A 25,975-nucleotide genomic window follows, 5' to 3' on the forward strand; every position below is an offset into this window, starting at 1 on the left:
TTATTGTAAGGGTTGGGGGTGAGAAGGTTTCCTGAAGTCCACTCCTGTTTAACATTAGTCCCCGATATTACTGTGAGACTACAATCTGGTACATACAAGTACATTATTGTTACATATACATTGGCATAATATCGTCGGGTCAATGCCAAAGTCGCGAATGTACAATAACATCATTTTGAGATATTGTGATTTGTAGTTTAAAACTGGTGTCATAAATCGATTTATTTTGGTTACTAAACAAGCTTTTCATGGTTAAATATCTTAAAATTATATTATTTAAGGAAAAATTAAATAGCTTTTTTGGTTTTGGTATTAAAGGTATGTTGTAAGGCTTGTCAGTACCGAGGGTTTAAACAAGTATGGCCAAGGAACAATTCATTATACTGATGTAATAACTTATATGTGAATGTAAGTTATTAATTGAAAAATATAAAGTACATTTCCACTAATTGGTCAAACAAATAAGTGAAAGTGTACCAAGTATTTTTCAATTAATAACTTAAATATAAATATAAGCTTTTACATCATTACAATGGGATTCCGTCAAGAATTGTCAGTAAATAATTTAAATCACTTCATTATACAAATCATAAAATTTTCAAAAAGATTCTTAAGCATATTTTCAAAGAAAATGTTGACAAAACTTCAAAAAAAAATAGTTCATTGGCTAATCTGTAACAAGGCTTTATATTGATTATTTTTTTATTTTAACAGTTCACTATTTAAATTTGTTTTTTGAGAAAAATACGTATGCTTTTGGTTTTTAATAATATTTGTATTACTTTGTAAATTTATACAATTTCTTTACCTTTTTTGTAAAGGAAAAATAAAAAAAATCGCTTACATGCCGGTTTCGCGGTTAATGGGTTTCATTATTTTTTATTTTCTGTTCATGTTTACCTTTTTAGATTAAAAAAAAATGTGGTGTATTCGTATGGGTTTTTAAAAAATATGTTTTTATTAAGAATTAATTAAAATTATCGAATAAATACACGATCTGCAATTATTTTTTAGTACATTTTTCGTTTTCTATATATATATATATATATATATATTGCAAAGATGCGTATTTAGTTAAATGGTGAAAGAGAAGGTGGTCAGATCTCGGTTTTGTTTCAAACACAATTTCAAATTCACTCTTTTGGTAGTGTGGGCTCCCTTTAAAATGAACTTTTGTGGTATATTGAACCTAAAGTGCAGATTCCCGATTGGCCCGACGATATATTGTTTTACAGTAAATGAACAAAGTAACATATAATATGAAATAATTTATAATATATTTCAATTAAAAAAAAAAAAAATGTAAAAATGATTTAATCGGGTTGCGGTCCCGTGGCTAGTGTTGAGGACTCGCGGATCAGAGGTCCTAGGTTCGAACCCCACTCTACCCCAACTTGATTTTTATTTTCTAATAGAGATTTTTTTACAACTTTTTTAAAACGGATACCAAAATTGAAATATTAAGGAAATTATAAGAACACTACTTTTTTTGTTTTTCGAAAAAATAAACAAAATAAAAAAACGAACAAACAAACAATTAAAAAAAACAAAGGATCGGACGTGGAATGATGATACTGCTAAATTCTAAGCAGCACTTCTGCTAAAAAATATATAAAATATGCATAATTCTCCATGGTTTCATAAGAGGAAATACAGATATTCAAATGTTCAAATATTTAAAAAAATATTAATGAAGTTTTGTGATGAAAACGATGTGAGTATAAAATCATGTAGGAGGGTGGCTAAGCTCCGTTGTCGGGCCAAATAATTGAGTACACTTCAGACTTATTGACTTGTGAAGATAGATCGATCTTCTCCGCAAATTGCTCTCGATTTGGGACATCCCCCGAGATTGGGAGAGTGATTGAGGATCGAGGGAAGTATTACATGTAATCTATACGGGGTTATACATTAATATGAACAAGAATCACTTCTCTGCGATACCTTAATCAACGTAAAAAAATAGTCTTTCAAATTCGCTCACAGTGCACAATAATGCATAAAGCATTGAATTGGAATACGAGTAACATTTTCTTAAAAATATATTATACACAGAAAAATTATTGCTAGAGTTGACTATTTAGGATAGTTGCTGAATGTACATCTTGAGTGGTTTGTGCTATGTATATGTGCCGCATGTAATGTATATGTTTGTGTATGTTTTATATGTGCGTTCATATGTGTGTGCGAGGATGGCTCGGGGTATGCATTCGGTATTTTTATTTATTACCACTGATAACCTCCATGGAAAACCCAAGTGTTAACAATTATTATTTTTTCACCGGAGTTTCTTATTTATTTATTTTTTTTGTCACATTTAATGTTTAAATCTTTTGCATAATTTATGAAAACTTTAGTGGTCTTTTTATGTTAGAGAATCGTTGTTTTTAATACTTTATATGTATGACTGTAAGTTTTCTGAAGAAAATAAAATAAATATTATGCATAATTATAGTCTCTAGAACATAAATAAATATTTCAAGTAAATATGCGATAAAAAATTAATAGTGGAAGAAGGTTGAAGTAAAATAGATTGCATCATTTGGCAAACACTATTTTCAAATTTCTGCTCCACTACAATATTTACGTGAAAATGTATGGCTTATGGTTTTACTTTTTGTTTATTTAGTAATAAAAATAATACATTAGTTAACCGATAGAAATTCAAAAAGGGAAAAGAGTGTGAAGTTAACAAACTTTTTCCCAAAATATTTTTTGTAATGAAAAACCTATCAACGATAATACTCATATCGTCGGTCGGCGTGCTTTGACGCCAATCAGCAGTTTCGACAACAATGATATTTTCATATTGGGGGATTCAAAACTTTTATTTGATGTTCCCTAATCATACTATCTGTGTGAGATCAATTTGAGGCGAGCTTTCTGCGGCGCAATCGCAAATAATTATCGACGTGCTTAAAAACATTCAAAGCATTCGAGCGATCACAGTGAACAATAATGAACAAGCTTAAGTTATTTATTTATTTATTTTTTTAACTTTTTGATCATAATGTTATTTGTACATTGGCGGGCTTATTGCCAAATGGCAATATCTCCCAACCAACCAATAAAATAAAAGTTTTATTTTTATAGTTCAAGTGACAGAACATATTCAATAGAAAAATAGATTAAAAAACTTAAGATATATAAAAATAGAAATAAACGTATTTGTTTATAAATTACCTTAAATCAAAACTATTACTTAATGGGAAAAGGGAAAAAAGAGGAAAGAGGAAAGAGGAAAGGAAGAGAGATTAAGGAAGAGAAAGGAAATGTTTCTTCAAACGTGATTTAAACAGAGATAATGTAGTAACATCTTTGATGGTGGATGGGAGATGATTCCACAGTCGAGCTGCATGGACACTATATGAGTTAGAGAAGAAAGAGGAATTGTGGATGGGTATTAAGAGAGTGCCTTGAGAATAAGAACGAAGAGGTAAACTATGAACTGATAAGCGTTGAAATTTTTCACGCAGGTATATAGGAGCGTTAGGACTATGAAGTACATTTACACAGAAGTGAGAGGGAGTGATAGTCTCTCCGCTGTCTAATTTTGAGCCATTTCAGCTGCCTGCGATAATCAGAAATGTGGTTATATTTCCTAAGACCAAAAATGTACCTTATGCATGTATTCTGAAGTTGCGTTATCGCGATCATAAGTCAAAGCGTGTGTAATCTCTAAGTAAACGCTCGTGTCGGTTTGTTTTTTGTTTTCCGCGTAGATAAATACAGTTTATTGCCCAAAAATCGGCGTTGATTATAAAAAAACAATACTTCATATTGTATTAGCAAAATAGTAAGGAGTACCTGATGCAAAAAAGGGAAAATCAAATTACAAACAATTACTATAGCGACTGGTTTTCTTGACATTTCCTTGCCGACCGCCGCGCCGGCTTACTGCAATAAATACCATGATTAATTGTGAACAAACAAATAAAATATATTACAACAGAGATGAAAAACATTTAAGAGAAGGTAATATAGAAGTCAATGGCTGGTTTAAGTGGCCACTTTACACACTGTGCAACATTCGCCATTCTGCCTATATTTGAACATCTATATTCCTTAAATTTTTTCATCTGTTGATGTTTAAGTCAATGTTAAATATTTCTAGTATGTTTTAAACTATTCTTTTATTGTAATATTTAAACCCTATAAATTGTATACATGGACAATGTCCGTTAATAAATAAATAAATAAATAGCAATTTCTATGAAATGGCAGTCTCCTTTATTTTATTTAAAAATAATAATAATAATAAGAAATGGGTCTTTTTTTAGTATTATACGATAGCTTATTGCTTATCTAAGTTTTTGAAATACCATGATTCTCTTTAAACCAGATCTTTAAAAAAATATCAGCGTCGGCGTATCTGTTGAGAAACACTATTACTCAATGAAAAATGTGAATTTAACATTCCGATGGTCGCACTGGATCTGACAGATCCATTCATGTGCCCAGTATTTGGATTGATTTAACATTTTTTCTTAAAGTATAACGTATAACCAAGGTGATTAAAATCTTTAATGTTCGAATATGTCTAATTAAAGTATGGAAAATAAGCATTTTATCATTATTGTTGTTTACACTGTTTAAGTAAGGAAAAGAATTAAATTTATGTGTTAGATCTAACAGATTCAGAGCGACAGTTCACGTGACTTTTAGGGCGCACCCATCGGAGTGTTAATAATACTTCTGAACTAGACCTGTTATTGTTTTTGAATGCAAAAAAAAATTGAAAACAATAAATATTTATGAAAAAAAAATTAATACAGACGACGGTGGCGAAATCAACGAAAAAAAAACAATAAAAAAAATATATCTCAGGAGCGGTTCACGATTTAACTAAAAGATTTGTTATTTTTTAACAGTCTTTGGTTAAACACCACCAGTATTTTTTTTACGTTAAGTATTTAGCCAACCTGTGTAAAGAAAGAGTTATACAATATAAATTGAAATTTTATTTTATAAAACGATTTTTCAAAAACGATTGTTCATTTAGCATTAATTTCATTTGTTTTAGATCCAGCTGTATGGATTTAACAAGGAGCTGTACCACAACATGTCTGAAGCTCAGCATAAATCGCAGGGAATAGTTGGCATATCTCTGATGGTGCAGGTAAGCTAATAAAAATATTTATTTGAATCGTATTTATTCAACAAAAAATCAAGTCCAACTCTCTCTTAACACAACAATTTTAAAAAAATAAATATATGTATCGAAAAGTCTCGTTGAATTATACGGACTATAAAGTAAATGCAACTTAATATTTCATAAAAATTATGTTATTAATTTACTGAAGGCATATCTGTGTTTATGCCATAAAAAGCCATAAAAAACTCCACAAGTGCCAATGTATTTACGAAAAATGTTTGCAATTGGTTGCTGCACATCGATAGGGACGAGGTTGTCAATTTTTTTAAAGTTCGAGATTAGCAAAAATTTACAAATCTTCTTTCCTTCCATACTTTTACTTTTATTTGCTTTTTTATATATTGATAATTTTTATGTTTTTTTCATTATGTATTTTTGTATTATTTAATTTAGTACGTACTATTATATGGCATATGATTTACTGCTCCTATTTCTTATATTTCTTACTATAGTTTTGAGTGAGTTTCTAGAAAACATATTTCAATTATCATTTCAATTATGCTTTGATAAATATATTCTTTTTCTGTTGATTTAAATGATACCCTTATTTTGTTTTATTTAATACTACTATATTTAAATATTATTATGTTGATTTTAATGATACTACTATTTTGTATATTTGATTATGTGTGATTCTTAATTTGTATAATTTATAATCTAAAAATGATTTCTAATTATCTTTTTTGCATTGCATTCTTTGTAATTTGATTATTTATTACATTTAACTTTTTTTTCCTAGATTGTTATTCTATGTCATTAAAATTTAATCTAATTAATTTTACCATGTATTTTTATTGTTATTTATTGTGACTTGACATAAGCATAGCCGAAAAAGCCTTAATAAGTTCATAAATATTTAAACTAATGATATTTTGAATTAATAAATAAATAAATATAAAAAAGAGAAAACATTGAAGATTTGAAATTAAGATTTGTTTTAGTCTTCCACTAGTCTGATGATGTCGGTCGTGATAAAACCCGCTCACTGTTGAAAATTATAAATGAAATAATGAAACTGTCTACGTATTTTTATTGTTGTTGTACATTTCTAAATAAGTTAAACAAAAATAAAATAAATAATAAAAGTATGAGAATGCTTTTTTTGTTTGCCCACGGTCTCCACTTTATCGGTCTCCACGGGCAAACAAAAGAAGTGTTGGAAGGCCACAGAAAAGATGGGTCGACGACATTGCCTCTAAACGTGGATGATGAAAGCAGGTGATAGGAAGGAATTGAGACGTTTGGAAGAAGCCTTTATCCAGCAGTGGAGAGAATAAGGCTGCAGAATAAGAAGAAGATGAGAATGCTGGGTTTTGTATAGAGAATTACCAAAGACTTTAATGGTATAAACACACTCAATAGTTTGAATATGGCGCCGGCGTTAGTAAGCGTTAGGTTAGTCAATTTGGATACAATTCATCGGTTTGGGTACCGGACTACTTGATCTATTCATAATCAATAGAAAGGGTACAAAATACATTTTTGAAGTCTGTTAAATTCAAAATAGATTCATCAAGGGATCATTTGTATTGTAATGAATTTATTTATTTATTTATTAACGGACATTGTCCATGTATACAATTTATAAGGTTTAAATATTACAACAAAAGAATAGTTTAAAACATTTAAAAAAAGAAAGAAGCATTGGCAAACATAAGGGACATCGAGACAAGATCTGGACTATTTATTTACTGCTCGTTTAAATCGTTGTAAACTTAAACCAAAAAAGTCCAGATTTTGTCTTGAGTTAACAATACGACAAAGGCGGGTCATTGGAGAATTTAGGCCATAGTTTGTTCTATGCTGATCGATGAACAGTATTTCATTGTTTCTCAATCTACGAGTCGGAATATTGAATTTTACTTGTCCCAGTAATGATGGAACATCGATTATACCATTTAGTATGCCGAACATATATATGGAGTCAATATTAGTTCTACGTTTTTGTAGACTAGAAATATTTAACATTGACTCGATTTCAGCATAAGAATAATTATCTCTCTCTAGTCCGAGCATCCACGCTATTTTTCGAAACAAGCGATGTTGGACTGATTCAATGTGATTTATGCGATTGGAGACCAAACCACGGAGGCATATTCTAGAAGAGGGCGAACAGTTGAGCAATAAAGAGTTTTGATTGTACGGACATGAGTGAAATCAGAGGATATTCTGTTAATGAAGCCAAGTAATTTCAGTAATTTATTTACTGTATTATCTATATGCTCGTTGTATGTCAGTTTATAGTCCAAAACAACTCCTAAATCTCTGATGGACTTGACTACATCAATTTTGGAGTTTTCTAATAGGTACTCGAAGGAAATAGGTTATTTTGTTCTATGAAATGACATTATTTTGCATTTTTTAATATTTAGTTCTAATTTATTGACTTTACACCATCGGTTAAAAGAGTTAATGTCTGATTGAAGAAGAAAGCAGTCAAGTAAAGTTGGAATTATTTTGAGAATTTTGTTGTCGTCCGCGAAGAGCCAAAAACGAGAGTAAGAGAATGATTTAGCAACATCATTAATAAACAAATTGAAAAGCAGGGGTGCCAAATGAGCACCTTAATTGCTTTGTTTACTAAAATTATTAAAGCTAAGTGAAAGGAGACAATTGTTTGATCTGATCAATTTACACAATATTTTAATCTGGCCCTGTTGTTTCAAGTGATAAATCTTTATGTTTCAACTATAAATCTGAGAAACTATCGACTGTTTTATTGTTATAACAGCCGGACAGTGTCGGAATTCAATACACAATACAATTACATCGAATGCCATCACCACATAACTTTCACCTAAGTTATCCCATATTCTTAATAACGAGAACGCGTACGATGTTTGCTCGGAGACACTTTTCATCTCCAAGAGTGTTCAACGTCGTAGATGAACATATTAAGTTCTCCAAAACAACGTCTATATTTAAGATGAAGATCCATAATTGGATTGTATCCAGGGGTAGAGACCACTGTATGAGATTGCTTCGGGAATAAATATATAACACCGCTGCTGTCTTCATTATTATCCAAATACGTATATGTGTATATCATCACTGTCATACGTATTATTATATAACTTTTGATTCCATTTTCGACATGTATCATAATTTTTTATTATTTTTATTTTTCTATCATTATTTTGCATATTTTTCAATTATTATTTTGTATATTGTTTTGATAACTTTGCATATTGTTTTGATTACCTGTATATTGTTTTAATATGTAAATAAATATTTTTGATTTATTTATCGAAGAGTCCCGACTCAACACGGAATTTTCGAACAAGTCGGGACATAAAAAACAAGTTATTGTGTCTATGTAAAATTGTGTATTTTGTGAATTAAATAAATAAATAAATTCTTTCACAGTGTGTTACGTTTTTATTTGAACAAACCATATTTATTTAAAAAAATATATTTTTGTTGCAGATTGGTGACACACCGAATCCTGAATTGCGAATTATAACAAGCACATTTAACAAAGTGCTTTATAGAGGTGAGTTTTTATTAATTTTATTTGATTGGTGGCCAAAGTACAAATGGGGCATTTAAATCGAGTAATTGTCTACAAAAATAAGACAAACTCAAAACATTGTTGATTGTCAAAAGAGTACCTTTGTACGAACTATTTGGACGCAAAGGACCCGGCAGCCGGCTAAAAAGAATTAGGATCTTTGTGGACACCGTACATTCTAACTAGGGAGCAGATTTGGAATTATGATAATGATGAAAGTATGTTCGAAGTAATTTACCCATCTTTATCTTCTTTTTCTTGAGCCTTGTTCTCTCCATTGCTGGATAAAGGCTTTTATTATCCATGTTTTAACAGCTATCGAGGCAATATCATTGACCCATCTTTTATCTGGCCTTCTTACACTTCTTTTGTTTCCAAATTGTCTCCACTTTCTAATTCTGGGTGTCCACCTGCTATCATTTTGCTTGCCGAGTGTCCTGTTTCCAGCCGTTTTAATTTCGCTGCACGATCCATGATATCCACGCTCCGGTTCGGCGCCTTATTTCTTTATTTCTTATTCTGTCTCTTAGACATACACCGAGCACATGTCGTTCCGTGAATCGTTGCGTATTTACCCACGCCTAGTTTCAAAAATGTACTTTTAAAATAAAATTTTTAATATTATCAAGCAGTAATAAAATAGAGAATAGGAAAGTAAGTTATCAAAAATACACCACAAAACTCAGACCAATTGAGAAAATAGTATTTTTTACATTTTTTCGCAACTGATGGAATCAAACTTGACGCCAGTTTCACAGTTAGTCATCTTACCAACTGCGCCACGATGCTTGTCAAAAAAAAAACAGAATTTATGTTATTTTCAGGTTTTTGCTGCAACAAACAAACATTTTTGAGAGTGGAATATAGAAGCCTAGGCATTTACAGGGCTAATGACCTGTCATTAGCTGGTTTAAGTTGGCACTTAACACACTCGCTGCTACACATACATTTGCCACGTTGGAAGTGGTGAGCCGCGTTTCGTTACCATTTTTGGCGTCCTGATTTAACTTTCAAGAAGGGTGAACGTGGTATAATAATTTCATAGGCTGTTTCAAATGCAATATTGCACTGTTCCTGGCCTAGAATCTGAAGCGTAAAACTGATTTCCTTACTTTCATGTAACAGATGATCAAAATACGCTGCATTTGGTTTACCATTGCAGTGCCCTGTACACCACTAGGTGCGGAAAAGGATGTAATGATGATACATAAGAAATTTTCAAGGGATTTTTTTGAATAAAACCATATTTGTATCTATTCTAGGTGCGTCCACATCCATAAAGCACCTATCTTTAAGTGCTTTGCTGCCAGACACCGAACATTTTATCACATACGAAGGCAGCACCACGCATCCTGGCTGTTGGGAGACCACAGTGTGGATCATTCTTAATAAACCCATCTACATTACAAAACAAGAGGTAATATATTATTAATTTGAAATGTTCATATTTGCTCTAATTTTCAATATGCAAAATCACTTTAAATTGTTATTCTAAAAAAACGTGTTTTTACATTCAATAACTTTAAGTAATTTTTCAATATTATTGAGCTTTTAATAACCAAAATGTAATTCAATGTGATCTAGCTTTCAATATCTTTTGAAGCATTTTTTTAAAAATACGATTTATTTTTAATAACAATGTTGTTTATTAAATACGCGGATGCTTTTTGTAAGCTTAATGTTTATTTAATGTATTCTGGCTTTTAAATATTTCAAAAACTAGCGCTTTTCAGATATTGAAATTTTTTATTTCATGTATTTTGAAATACTCCTTCGTTTATAAATTTTATGCCTTTACTCTAGCTTTTTTTACCATACTATATTATTTCACATTACGTAGTTTGAAATACCAAAAAATATTAAACTTTTAAATCTGATTTAGATTCAAAATCCTAGTCTCATGGCTCAAAATTTGTGCCAACTTTACCTTAACTTGATTCCCATTCTATAATAGTGAGTTATTTACAACTTTTTGAAAATAAAATATCTGGGTAAATATGAAGAACGAAAATATATTTTTACTAAAAAAAACGGTCAAAAAGAACATAAAACTGTTTGGCAAAGCTTGTCGGCCTCGTGGAGTAATAGTCAGCGCGTTTGTCTACCATTCATAAGGTTTGTTTCCATACATAATTGATATGAAATATTTATTTAAAAGGGTGCTTTAAAGCATGGTACCTGAAGCGTAAGACTGATCATCTTACCTTCATGTAGCAAAAATGATCAAGATACGCCGCGATTGTGTACCAATGAAGGGCCCTATGCACCATTAGGTGCTAAAAGAGAACGATGATGATATAGCAAAGATAAACAAGTGCTACAAAATTATGATTTAAAATATATTTGAACAAAAACACGGTCGACATAAATTTACAGATTATTTAATACTATTTGGAATTGTGGAAGAAATCTATTAGTGGGGTAAACTGCCTACAAATTAAAATAGGAGATACAAATATAATGGCACTATATAGATCTCCGACACAACACAATATAATACCATTTATTGAATCCCTAAATCAATTATTAGAAAATAATAAATCTTTTAAGTACGGTGTAGTAATAGGTGATATTAACATCAATACAATAAAAAGAAAGCATCCGAATGCAGGTGATTACTTATGCATGTTGACCTATCATGGTTACGAAATAGGTATAGATGCTTCAACTAGAGTCACACCAAAAGCTATTACTTGCCTTGACCACATTCAAATCAAATCACCAACAGGAGCTGACACAGCAGTAATAAAATCTGAAGTCACAGATCATAACATTACATTTCTGGGAATAATCGGGAAAAGGGAAAAAGAAACTGACACTACTAGAAAAATATATGTAAGAATAAATTATGACAAAATAAAAGAAAAAATAAAAGAGGAAAAATAGACAAACATCCTAAGTTAAGAAAATGCAAGTGAAGCCATGCAAAAATTTGTGGACATCCTCAACACACAGATAAATGAAAATTATGAAACATTAAAAATTACTCACAAACAAAAAAAGATTACCCCTTGGATCTCAGACAATTTAGTGAAATGTATAAAAAAAACGTAATAACCTACATAGTTTTACTAGAAAACACCCAAACAATTATTTTCTACTCCATTATTTAAAAAAATATAGAAATACATTTACCAGAACAATGAAAAAGTAAAAGAAAAATATTACGCTAACAAAATAAAAAAAAGCAGTTATGATACCAAAACTATATGGAAGGTCATTAAAAAAATGAACAATACGTCAAACAAAAACCAAACACTAATGCCGAGCATAGTTGAAAGTGATAGGATATTCACAAATAAACAAGAAATTGCAAATGCACTCAACAAACATTTTTCTACCATAGGAAAAAAACTGGCTGGTAAAATACTTAACAAATTTAATAAAAAAGAGTGGGAACTAGGAAACACTGAAAATATTGAATCAAACTCTCAAGAAATGTTTACAATAAAAAAAATTATCGTAGACGAAATAAAAAAAAAACTAAAAACCCTAAAAACCAACTGCTCAAAAGGACCTGTTGGTATAGATGCTAAACTTTTGAAGATTTTGTATGAAGAGATAGCTATACCAATCTGCCACGTAGTCAGTCAAAGTATAAAAACAGGTGAATTGCCAATCCAGCTGAAGAAAGCTTGTGTGATACCAGCTTTCAAAGAAGGTAACAAAACAGAACTAAATAATTATAGACCAATATCTCTTCTAAACATTCTCAGTAAAGTTCTGGAAAAAATTGTTAACACTCAACTTTCTAAATACCTTAGTGAAAATAATCTGCTTTCAACAAATCAATACGGATTTCGTAAAAAAATAGGAACGCAGGATGCCATATTAGACATAACTGAATACATTTATCAAAACGTAGACCAAAATGAAAAAAACCTTAGCAGTATTCCTTAACCTTGCTAAAGCCTTTGACTCAGTGTCACAAATACTTTTGGTTAAGAAATTACAAGCATATGGAATAAAAGGTGTATGTCTAAAGTGGTTCGAAAGTTTTATTTTCAAAAGAAAACAAACTGTAAAAATAGGTCATACAATTAGCGAAAATCTTACCGGAAATTTTGGAGTACCTCAGGGAAGTACATTAGGGCCTACATTATTTCTAATATATAAATGGACTATGTAACTTGAATGTTGACGGACGCATTGTAACTTTTGCAGATGATACGGTGCCTTTATTCCATGCTAAAAGCTGGAAGGAAGTGTACAGTAAAAGTGAGAAAGGCTTGGAAAAGACGAAAACATGGCTAGATTATAACTTACTCACACTTAACGCGCACAAAACAAAATATCTGACTTTAAGTATAGACAAACAGATTCAGCCAATAGAAAGAACCCTTAAAACTCATGAATGTACGAATGCAAGAAACAGTGACTGTAACTGCCAAACTATAGAAAAGGTCGATCATATAAAATATCTAGGTATGCACATTGATAGTTACTTAAGGTGGAACATACTCGTAGATAAGACAGCAACCAAACTAAGGAAAATGATATATTTATTTTAAATTATAAGAAACATCCTAAACAAAGCAACTTTAATTAATGTATACTATGCTCTAGCACAATCAACTATTAGTTACGGAATAATAGGATGGGGAGGAACAAAAAAAACTACATTAGAGCCATTGATAAAACCCCAAAAAGCCTTACCAATACTCTACAGACAGACTTTTTACAGAATTTCCAGTACTAAACATAAAACAAATATACATAAAGACAATTTTAAGACATTTTCATCAAAATCCTGACAGACATAATGACGGACAACAAATTTACGACACTAGGGAAAGACAAAAGACAATACTTCTGCTCCCAAAGAAAAAAACAAATTACCGACAAAGGCATTATACTTTTCTGGCTCCTAAGCTATACAACTTTTTATTAAGGACATATTGGCGAACAAAATGAAAAACAATATTTTCAAAGCTAGAGTAGATAAATGGATTGCTAAAAAGACTAGACAGGAAGCTGAGGAATATGTTTCATATATAAGAATGTAATTTTAGTTTCTTGAAAATCTTTTTTAGTTTTATTGATGAAATTTTTAAATTTTAAATTTCTTTTGAATTTTTACACAATTGACGTGAAATTATGTACAATTATGTATAAATAAATAATACACTGACACTCCGGAACGTGCCTGTGGGACAGTGGAGTGGCTATATCCATAAAAAAATATATATATTGAATGTACCTACCTATTGTATAAAAAAAATTGTTAACTATGAATTTGTATTTTATATTGGATTAAATAAATAAATAAAATAAATAAATTTAAACGATCACTAAATAAATAGTCCAGATCTTATCTTGATGTCTCTTATGTTTGTCAATGCTTCTTTTCTTTTTTTAAAATGTTTTAAACCATTCTTTAATTGTAATATTTAAACCTTATAAATTGTATACATGGACAATGTTCGTTAATAAATAAATAAATAAATACATATTTGTATGTCTTAACTTAGGTCTTGTCTTATCGTTTATTAATTTAGTCGTAATTTCTTATCTTTTGTATGAAATCTGTATCAAAAAATGACAAATGGTTGTAATAAATATTTTTTTCTTTGTCTTAATGTAATTTCTTATTTGGCATTGTCAATAACTATTCCGATTCTTTATAAATTTTTCTCTGTGTCCGGGAAGGTAATGAATAAAGTGCGGAATGTGAAATAGAACCAAAATCTTGGACAAGTAGTTTTGACTCGATGGCTACTCTCGGGTTTAAATTCTTAAAAAGTAAATCGTGTCAAGAGCCTGAAACACTTGTCCAGAATTTTGGCTCTATTTCACATATATAAAACTACATTTTTCATCCTGCCAGACACAGAAAAACAGCTTTTGAAATACTCAAATTATTGTTTATGTGTCTCGTATATTTACTCGCTTTACTAAGGTATTAAATTTCATTGTTGCAGATGTACGCTCTACGAAGGTTAATGCAAGGGTCCGAAGAGCTGCCGAAGGCTCCTCTTGGGAACAACGCCAGGCCACTACAAAAACTTCATCATAGAACTGTGAGAACCAACATAGACTTTCAGAGTCAACAGGTTTGTACGAAACATTCATTTAATAATATTTTACCATTATACCCTCATAATTTTCTTCTTGCGGTTCCTAATCAAGATCCTCCCGACGCGCGACGTTGAAGATCATTACAGCGAAAGCATCTCGGTCCTGCACTACGCCGAGGCCAGGACAACTGCTTGTTAGATGTACTCGCTATAGTGATTCCTGCAAAAAGATGAGCAGAGTGGTTTTCCGTTGCCTTCTCTGGTGGATTTTTTCGTCGGGGTTACCTTCCCTTAGCTGGTTGGCTCTGGTTTGGAGGCGCCAGAAACTCGCCTTTCATCCTCACGTTATCTGCTATTTTTTTTTTTTAAGTGGCTTGTCAGGTACCCCACACGTTGGCGATCACTACAGCGAAAGCATCTTGGTCCTGCGCTACTCCTATATGCTGCAGCTAGGACAACTGCTTATTTGGTATTCTCACCATAATGATTCCTGAGAAAAGATAACCATAATTATCTTCCCTTTGCTGGTTGGTTTTAGTTTGAGGCGCCAGAAACTCGCCTTTTATCCTCTCTAAATCTGCTGTGATCACACCGTTATGAGTGTGATCCCATTGGCCGGGGTTCGCGACGTGGATGCTAACGAGAACGACTAGACAGTAGTGTTGCCGGTGGAATGGAACTGGGTTTTCGCAGCATTTAATAGAATCACCTCCAGCAGGATGTGACTCACTGCGACCCTACTGACGGTTCGAACCTCACCCCCATAACACGCATTCACAATTTTAATTTCTTCTCTAACTTATATAGTGTCCGTGCGGCTCGACTGTGGAATCATCTCCCATCCACTATCAGATATGTTACTACAGTATCTCTGTTCAAGTCACGTATGAAAAAACATTTCCTTTATCTTCCTCAATCTCTCCTCCTTTCCTCTTTCCTATTTATTTCCTTTTCCCATTAAATAATAGCATTGATTCAAGATAATTTATAAATAAATATAGTTATTTATCTTGATAATATCCCAACAAGATGAAGCGCGTCATATATATTAGTAAAAAAAATAGAATGAAATTTAATTACTTTTACAATAACTTTTACATCGTTTTACTTTAACAAAATTTACATCGTTGGTCGAACGATGAGCAAAATGCCGGACGCTAGATTCACTTACTACAATAGCTTCTCAGCACTAATGTGTAAGCAACGACAAATGTGTGAGCAGCAGAAAACACCAAAGTAACTCAAAATTCTTTATTAAGAAGAACAATTAGTAATTTTTTTAAAGTTTGAGAAGATTTCAGTACGATCTTGACTTATTTAACGACTGCTCTTTGCAATAAAAAAACATTAAAGAAAGTCTCTTTAAATATAAAAAACAAAGACAAAAATACTATTTCTACTATACATATAACATATTCACTATATTTTACAAACATCACTCCATAAGTCACACTCCACACCCTATATTCGCAACAATGGACACACAAAACACAAAAAGAGTCACGTGTTATACATTTTCTCGTTACATCTTGTTGTCCTGTTCAGAAAACTTTATTGTATATATTGTTATTGCACCACTCAACTGATGGCAGATAAACGCTTAAAAAGGTTTGATTCGCGGGATGCGTTATTCTTATTTACTTTGCCTCTGAACCCTAATATAATTAATGCAATTACCTACCTTTTACTGGGGTTCTGGCTCCTTTATTGTTCAGAACTTCTTTCGCGGCAGTCAGAACCAGATTAAATCCTGTGGTCAGAAAGGAAAGACACTTGACGTGTTTTTAAAAAAATATTTAGTGCGATTACACGACGCAGTGGATTTAATGAGTAATTGATCGCAAAAATAACTTATTCGCGATCGCGGTGAGAATATCAAAGGCACATACACACGAGGACAGTTTGGTTGTTATTATGGGGCCGGGACAATAATGGTACCCACGGTAGGCATTGCAACATCTTAATCAGGGTCTAGTAGGTAGCAATTAAATTTGAACGCCCCAAGCTAGTCAATGTGCTATACACACATAAAGTAATGTGGCGTAACTATATTGAGTTGTGTACGTAGTTGGTGCTGGGTTAGGTTTATGTTTTTTTTTGTAATAATATCATTGAATTTTACAAGCATAACACTTTGTTCACAACAATATACATAAATGAAATAAATGAATAAACAAATAAAAAATACTAACAATAATTTTCAGTAACCTGTATGATAAAGGAATAATATGTTGGAAGGTACCAAGGCGATTGGGCCCAAATATTGACAAATACTTCAAAAAATAGTAATTTAAAATTAGCGTGAGCAAAACGCTCATAGTGCGACTGTCGACGGGTAAAAAGAACTAAAACGGTTTTATGCATATGCATTATGTCTAAAATATGAATAAAGAAGACCGTAAAAGGCTTTTTTGAGTCAGACATTTAAATTGATTTTTATCAGTAGGTACTGGCAATAATAATTTTAGGTTTTATTTTATTTTATTAACATGAACGGCAAATCTGCCTTTTACAAACATTTAAATTACTACGTATTTGGCAAAATTTTTTTTTTACCTTTTTTTTAACATAAATTTCCTCATATCCAAGATTTAATAAAAAAAATTAAACCTAAAATTTATGGAAGTTTTATAATTAAAAAAATAACCTCAAATTATACAGCATATTCAGTAGAATGTTTAAATAATAAAACATTCTACAGTAATACAAGAAGAAAATCATAAGAACTGTTTCATTCAGCTGGGCAAAGTGAACAAAAAACTGTTTATAAAATGCATGAATAAATCAATATAATTACCATTCACCATCTTTGAAAAAGTTCAAAAGGTTTGTTCTATAGGAATAATACCCTACACTAAATATATCAGATACGTGGAAATAACTATTGCCGAGTTGATGAAGTCTATTTAATACGGCATTACAAGTATACACTGTCCGCGAATAGTTGCTACAAAACGGTGGCACCTGTCTAGTCATTCTTCCAGGCACCCTGAAGTTGATAAGAGATAATAGTTCAAGGCAATCCCATATTGAATTTACAATTTTGAATAAATTCAAAAGGTCAATATTTTTTCTTCTATCATTAAGTTGCGACAAATTTAATGTTTTTAGTAAAAAATTGTAATTTAAAAATTCATGACTGATTCTAAGTTTATCAGTATTATAATTTTTATAAAACGAGTAGTAAATGTAAAAATGCACTATCAGTGTTTTTGGTCAGGAGCCATTTGTAGTGAAAATATAATTTATACCTCTGAATAAAGTAATTAAACAATTAATAAAAAATATTCTCCGACACGGAATTCAGTGATTTAAAAAAACAATCAGGCACTTTTAATGTTAAATTCATTAAAATAATGGAATGAAGTGTGATTTGTTCGGAAATAATAATTTGAGTACTGCAAACATAAAACAGACATAAAATGTAATGATTTTCCGTCGAATAATCGTAGCACCACATTAATTGGTACATTATTTATGACCAACCCTGTTTCTACATTAGCTCGAATGGGTAATACATATATTGATCATAGTGCGTAAATATACTCCATGTACGGGGTGATCCGAAAATAGCAACCAATGAATACATAAATATTCCGATACATCATTAATCACATTACGTGCAGTCAATTCTTTGAAATTTTCATAAAGGTATTTAGAAAAATGAATTCATTTTATCAATTTATAAAAACAGTTTATATACGTACATAAATAATGTATTCATGGGAAAGGGCGGGTATATTTATAAAATATTTAAAAAAAAAATATATATTTTGTTCTACTGTAAGATCACAGCTAGAGTATGCATCTGCAGTTTGGAGTCATGTTTATTACTGCAACTCATATGATCTTGAACGAGTACAGAGAAATTTTTTCAGATATGTTCAATTTAAATTGTGTCTCCTTGTGTCAGAAATAAATTATAAATCCCAGATGACTGCTTTACTTAATTTAATTTACCATTACTCTCAAGCAGGAGGACAATAAATGACCTCTTGTTTATTTATAAATTATTAAATAATAAAAAAAGGTTGCAAAAACATTACAAAAAAAAGACCCGATTCAATCTAAGTACAATAATAGATCACAAATTACAGTAGATAGTAATGTTATTAAAATTATTATTTTAATAACATTTTAATAATTTAACAAAACGTAAAAAGAAAAATTAAAAGTTAGAGAGTGCTTTCCTAAGGGAAGGCCCACTGTCGTGAAATATGTCGACATCCGAGGCGATGCAATTAAGTAGCAAGATTGCTCTACCAACCGGCATAGCCATTGGCAGGTTGGTTCTGCATCGTGGTAAGTAAAACAATCGAGGCGGTCTTTGTCGAAGATAGTTATCAGGTACGAACAGACCTACATCCATCAGAATTTCTGAGTTATGTATGCGACCACTAATCACCTAGAAAAACACCCAAATGAACTTCCCTCCTCCTCCATAATGACTGATAGCCTAGCATCCCCAGTAAAAAGTCGGTTGGAAAGAGCCAAGGATAATATCCACACTCTTTTAGGTACAGATAGCGCAAATTTTTTTCTGCACTCTCTCCACCATTAAAGAGTATCGAGCCTCATGTAGCGACCAAATAATGAAACTTAAATCCAAACGACTTCTTACCAAGGAATTATATAATGTCCTCATAATCTGGGTGTTAGAAAAGATCTTAGCATTTCTAAGAACAAAACAAAGCATTTTAAGGGAGTCATTACATAGATTAACAATACGAAGATTAAAAGATAACTGAGCATCAAACAACACCCCAAGATCTCTGGAAAATCAGTGCCTTCACATAGTGATGAGCAGGTACTTTTGGTCCTAGGAAGTTACTTAGATTGAAATTTACTCAAACAGATAGGGGAAAACATTTTTCAAAATAATTTTAAAAAAAAATCATAATCAATCTCCATAATTTTTCACTTGAATTAATGAACCAGGGAGGGGGGGCAAAGCCCCTCCCTTTCCAACCGTGGTTACTTCTATACTTTCGATCCAACGCATGGTAAATACGATTTTGGACCACCCGGTATCAATAGGAAATAGGTAAAACCGGATGTCATGATAACCCACCCAATACACGAGAGACTGTATAGGGTGTTGATTGATTGACTAAATATTGTCACCCACCGGTGGATTGATAGCCACCATTGTTGTATGGGAAATGGTTTTATACCAGTTGAATTAAACCATAAATTGACCATTTCTATAAAAGGCACCATCATAACAGACGCGGTTGAAACACATACCTTCAATGATAATTTAACGGAGAAGAAGCACTTTTAAAAGGAGATAATGTGGAAATTAAGGTATAAATCTATTTATTTATAGTGTATGCAGACAATTGGTAGAACTCCATAATTAATTTGGTAATGTATCCAAAATAACACAAGTTTATTAGATTATAATTCTACTTCATTTTTAATAAAATTCACAAAGGGTATATTGTGACGCGTTCCGTCTTGTTACTACATTTTCAAACAAACTCATCTAAATATTTACAAAGTTTCCGTATAAACTAAAAATAATTGCTTTTTTATGTTTGTGACGCGTCACAATATACCGTTTGTATATTTTATAAAAAATAAAGTAGAATTATAATCCAATAAACTTGTTTTATTTTGGATGCATTACCAAAACAAATCTATTTGTTTATTTAAACACTTTATAAACATAAACAATATATGAACATATAATGATGGGCATATTGCCTTAAGGCATTTTTTTCCTATCTATCTAAACCGTTCAGTTAATTCAGAAAATTACAAGTACATAGACATATTCTAAGAAATTGTACTGAAACTTGTAATTTTATATAAAATTTAAAAAAAAAATTACAAAAAAAAATTAACATCATACGATGAAGAGAGGAGAGAAGATGAAAGAAAGAAGAAGGAGAAAGGAACAACTTACTTACAACAAATATTTAAATAGTTACAATTAAATCTTGATTGAAATGTGAATAAAGAAGAGACGTCTCTAACGTTACTGTGTAGATTATTCCACAATCGAGCAGCTACTACTGTAAAAGAGGAGGCAAGAGAGTTAGAGCGACGAAAGGGTAAAAAAAAAATATCTCCTTGCTAGAACGAAGAGATAGTCAATGTTGTGATATAAGTTGGAAGCGCCCTCCCAGATAAACAGGCGACGTAGGATTATTTCAAATATTGTGAAAAATACACAACACAATTCCTCTTTCTTCTCTAACTCATATAGTGTCCATGCGGCTCGACTGTGGAATCATCTCCCATCCACCATCAAAGATGTTACTACATTATCTCTGTTTAAATCACGTCTGAAGAAACATCTCCTTTCTCTTCCTTAATCTCTCCTCCTTTCCTTTTTCCTCTTTCCTCTTTCCTCTTTTTTCCTTTTTCCCATTGAGTAATAGTTTCGATTTAAGATAATTTATAAACAAATACGTTTATTTCTATTTTTATATATCTTTAAATTTTTAATCTTTTTTTTCTATTGAATATGTTCTGTAACTTGAATTATAAAAATAAAACTTTTATTTTATTGGTTGGTTGGAAGAAATTGCCATTTGGCAATAAGCCCGCCAATGTACAAATAATCATTATGTACAAAAAGTTAAATAAATAAATAAATAAAAAAGTGATAGAACGTGAATGTTTCTTCTATGCCTGATACTGAACCAGTGTAGTTGCGTGCTATATTCGGTTATGTGGTCGAATTTGCGAAGATTGAAGATAAAACGTATACAAACATTTTGCAATCGTTCCAAATTATCAAGCAATTTAGAGTTAGCACCTGGATAACAAACATCTGCATAATCAAGGAGTGGAAGAAGTAAGCTCTGGACTTATTTTAAGCTTACATTAGAGTATTCTGCAATCTTTTAAGTGAGTACAAACTGCTATAAAGTTAACGATTTACTTCGTTAACCTGATCGTGCCACTCTAAATGCTTATGATACCTAAGTTTTTGACTGAAGTCATAAATGGAATTTCTGTCCCATCTATTTTGAAAAGGAAGTGTGGGAGAATTTATTTTTGAATCCATTTTATTATAATACCTTTTTTTTATTTAATTAGAATATAAATGACACTTTCAACCAATCAGAATGATGTTTATTAAAATTTGTTGTCCTGATGTTTATTTAAATTTATAATTGTGTTATAATTTTTACTTTAAGTATTCATTAATCATATGCATGCTTGCACTTTCCGTTATGTTGTATCCCAACTCAATGCAGGGTAATGGCCTGATCGAGTAAGAGATACATTATTATTATTTTTGTAATATGTATCTTTGTATGAATCTTCTTCTTCTGCTTCTTATCAGTTCGTTTCTCTCTACTGCTGAATACAGGCCTCTTCCAAATTGTTCCATGTTTTTCTGTCCTGGGCACTCTGTTTCCATCCATGGCCTACGAATTCGACGACGTCGTCAGTCCATCTCTTCTGTGGTCTCCTTACTTTTATAGGGTATCCAGTTTAGTATTCTGGGGGTCCACTTATTGACTACCACATGACTTGCCCACTGCCATTTTCGTCTTCCTACTCTTTCTGCGATATCGGTCACCTTTGTACGGCGTCTTACCTCCTCATTCCTTTTTCGGTCTCGTAAGGAGACGCCCAACATTTGTCTTTCTATAAACCGCTGATTGCACTTAATTTTGTGAACAGTGAGCGACATGGTTTCAAGACCGTATATTGCCACAAGTGAAATACAAGAGTTGTAGACTTCGGCCTTCAAATTATTGGGATTACCTTTTTTTCTAAAAACGTGGTTTAGATTTCCAAACGCAGCCCAACTCAACCCAATTCGTTTAGGGAGTTACTTAGTTTGATTAAATTTTTCCAATTTGATTTTGTACCCAAGGTAAATGTACTCGTCAACAGCACCGATAGTTTTGCTTCCAGTACATATGTTGCTAGGTATTGGACTCAAAATCTTGTTTTTTTCTATATTCATTTCCAGACCAATCTTTATAGAAGCTTCATATATTTATTTACCATAGGTTCAAATTCATTTATCTCTTCACTTATTACTACTTAATTGTCGGCATAACGGAGGTGATTTAGATACTTACCATCTATTTTCACGCCTTTGCGATTCCAATTTAGCATCTTGAAAACGTCTTTTTAGGCTAATGTCAAAAAAAGTTTTGGAGATATTGTGTGTCACCTTTGTGTTTAACACCTTTGTATGAATAAATATATGAGATATGTAGTTATTTAGATTCACACGTTGCAACAGAGATTAAAAACGTTTTAGAGAAGAGATTAAGCTGATTTAAGTGGCAACTTTACACAATGTTTTACATTCACCGTTCCGCCAATTTTTAAGCATCCAAATTCCTTCAATTATTCTAAGTATTGATTTATGTAGGGTTATAAAGCTAAAAACTGTATAAATGTAACCTTAAATTAACCTTAGTTCAAATTTCTTGTGGTAAATAATTTATGCTGAAAAATGGAAATCGAGTTACGGCTGAGTGGGAATGTTAACCTTGAACTTTTGATCAGTGAGTCTCAAACACTACCACGGGACCACAGCCCGGTCTGGATAATTTCTGGGCTCACGACCTGTCATTGACCGGTTTAAGTGATACTTTCATATACTGTGTAACATTCAGTATTTTGCCTTTATTTATTCTATTTTTGTTGTTTCAGAATGGCAACTGCCCTACAATGTATAGAGACATGCATTACAAAGGTATGTTTACAATTATTATATTTAACATATTTATTTTGAAGTGAATTATTGTATTTAATGCAGAAATAGAGGAAGACCGAGAAATACATGGCATGACCAAATCCAACAAATACTTTAAGATGGACATGTCAAAAGTCGGAATAATCGGCGCGCGTGCATGAGAAAATGTATGATTGCAGTGGAAGCGAGATCTGTATGCTTCCACATTAAATTAAGTTGACTAAAACAAAAGATTTTTTTTTTTCATTTTTTTTTCTTTGATGTTTTTATACAATAATTATGTATTTACAGCTACACAATGGCCCAGGGACCACAGTGCGAGATACAGGAGTGCTGAGGAATTTGGCACAGCCCTGCAACCGATTCATTAAATTAAATGAAGAAAAATGTCCATTATAGTGAAGACGCCCGTCAGATTAATATTAAGGGTTATCAAATTTTAGATTTTTTTCTTCATATTTTATTGTCAATTAAATTGTTATACTATGGTTGTTTAAGGTCAATTTATTGATTGTTAGAAATTCTCAATGAATATAATTTATTTAAACTTATTTTTAATTTAATTGTGGTATATTTTAGCGAAAACACCGTATTTTTAGAATAAAATAATTAAAGTCTCAAGACTTGTTTGTTTTTTAACTTCGGAACTAAAATTAACTATTTTTTTCGATGTTGTATTCTTAATAAATTTTAAAATGCCATTATTTATAATAATAAGTAGAACCAACTTGAAAATAAAAAAAAAAGCTTATGATGAATATGTATATACTGTTTTCAATGTTAGACTTTATGACCCGGTTGTTTGATCCTAATACCCGTATGCAGAGACAAACCTTAAGATGAGGAAAGTACATATTGTCTTCACCTTCGAGTTATTCTCTACATTTGAAATTAGAATGTACTTTCCTCACCTTAAGTTCTGTCTCTGCATACGGGTATAAGTAATAGATAAAAATCAAAAGTAATACTTTAATTTTGAAATGGAACACTTTGTTTTAATAATAAAGGTTCCTTTTTATAAACGTATTTTTATAACTTTTCATTTTTACTATTACTTACAACCAGGCCTAAGGCTTTGTAAAATTTTAGACATAAATATTAATCATTATTAACCTAAACTTAACGATGTTTTTCATTATACTTGATACTCATGTTTATAAAAATCATGCGTGTGTTTTATTTTTCATAAAAAATCATTACACATTTTAACCGTAATTATAATAAAACAGTGTAATTAGGCGAAATAACTCCTATTTATTTTTTTCCTACAAAAAAAAATTGATATTCAAAAATCGTCATCTGTATTTATGCTAAAAATCGCCACCTGAATTCAAATCCAAATTGTCAAATTATAAAAAGTACGTCCGTAATAATAAAAAAAACAAAATTACCTGATACTTCTGATACGCCAATAAAAACCTCTGAATTGAAAAAATGCAGACTTACCGGCACCTGTAAATAAATGTGTGATCGTCAAAAGTTTGTCAAGAAATTTAAAAAAATTACTGTGTTACAGAAAAAAACAATATTAGGAAGAATTGGTGAGAATTTAATCTTGGTAAACATAGTGTAAAAAGACACACTAATTGGGTCATCCAAAAACACCTGAATTAATTTACGAAGATATGAATTGCTTAACATAATATGGGCAGTAAAGAATAGTCGCTGAGGACAGAGATAAATGGAAAAAGAAATTAAAGGGTTGTTACTAACTAATTCCGTGATTGAAACCAGAAGATTAAAAATGATTAGAAGATTGGATTTTCAGGAAACTGTTGACAAACTGCAGGAAAACTATACTCGTCTGAATCTTAACAATAACATCAAAAAGACTCAGATTTTGTGCAAAAAATCCTGTCCTGACCCTGATCAGGATCTATATAATAATGGACAGAAAATTGAGAAAATTGATGGCTTAAATTATTGGAATTTCACATAACTGAGAATAGAAGCATGCACAAAGACCTCGCAACCCGCCTAGGAATTGCTGGAGCAACCTTTAACATGATACGGGTTGTCTGAAACTTTAGGCTTTACTTGGTCAAAACGAAATGCTGATTACTCATCTCTTGTATAATGCCAGAACTCATATAATATAGGTGCGCATCTCGGCACTTTACCAAAGCTGAGAACACCAATTTTCTGAGTTTTCAGAGTAAGAGCTTGAGATGACTATTAGGCATAAAATGGTTCGATTTTATAACTAACATTGAAGTCCGAGAACGGACGCAGCAGCCTTCTATTACGAGTGTCTTGAAGATGCGGTGGTGGACCTGGCTAGGACACGTACTGCGCACGCCTCAAGAGAACCTAAACCCACGTTGCCTGTTCTTTAAACCTGCGGGCTCATGCCGTTCTGGAAGTCCGTCGATGACGATCTTTCGACTTTATTCGGTGGAACTGAGGTCACTGGATTGACATGGGAGGAAGCGAGAGTGCTGGCTGGCGGTAAGGTCTTCTGGAAGCAACTGGTGATGTCAACATGCTTCACTTATGAGCGGATGTGGAGTAAGAAACATAAGTTGGGAACATAAATCTTCATTTTATCATCTTGCTCATTGCTAATATCGTGGTCTGATGGGATGTGAGGTACCATGAGTTGATACGCCTCC

The 25,975-nt window shown here is 31.7% G+C and overlaps 1 protein-coding gene across 1 annotated transcript in view; it reads left to right on the forward strand.

Annotated features, from left to right (window-relative positions):
• Positions 1 to 24,109, forward strand: part of CARPA (Carbonic anhydrase-related protein A) — a 142,400-nt gene extending 118,291 nt beyond the window's left edge. Inside the window, exons 6-11 of the mRNA XM_088225273.1 lie at positions 5,024 to 5,119; positions 8,582 to 8,648; positions 9,929 to 10,083; positions 14,588 to 14,719; positions 23,321 to 23,363; positions 23,655 to 24,109. Of these exons, the coding sequence (XP_088081399.1) occupies positions 5,024 to 5,119; positions 8,582 to 8,648; positions 9,929 to 10,083; positions 14,588 to 14,719; positions 23,321 to 23,363; positions 23,655 to 23,734 (573 nt within the window). The 3' untranslated portion in view covers positions 23,735 to 24,109. The remainder of the gene's footprint in view (positions 1 to 5,023; positions 5,120 to 8,581; positions 8,649 to 9,928; positions 10,084 to 14,587; positions 14,720 to 23,320; positions 23,364 to 23,654) is intronic.
• The last annotated feature ends 1,866 nt before the right edge of the window (positions 24,110 to 25,975 follow it).

This window comes from Micrasema longulum, unplaced genomic scaffold (genome assembly GCF_059751315.1).
Source record: "Micrasema longulum isolate JH-2025_06_02 unplaced genomic scaffold, ASM5975131v1 h1tg000340l, whole genome shotgun sequence".
NCBI lineage: Eukaryota > Metazoa > Arthropoda > Insecta > Trichoptera > Brachycentridae > Micrasema > Micrasema longulum.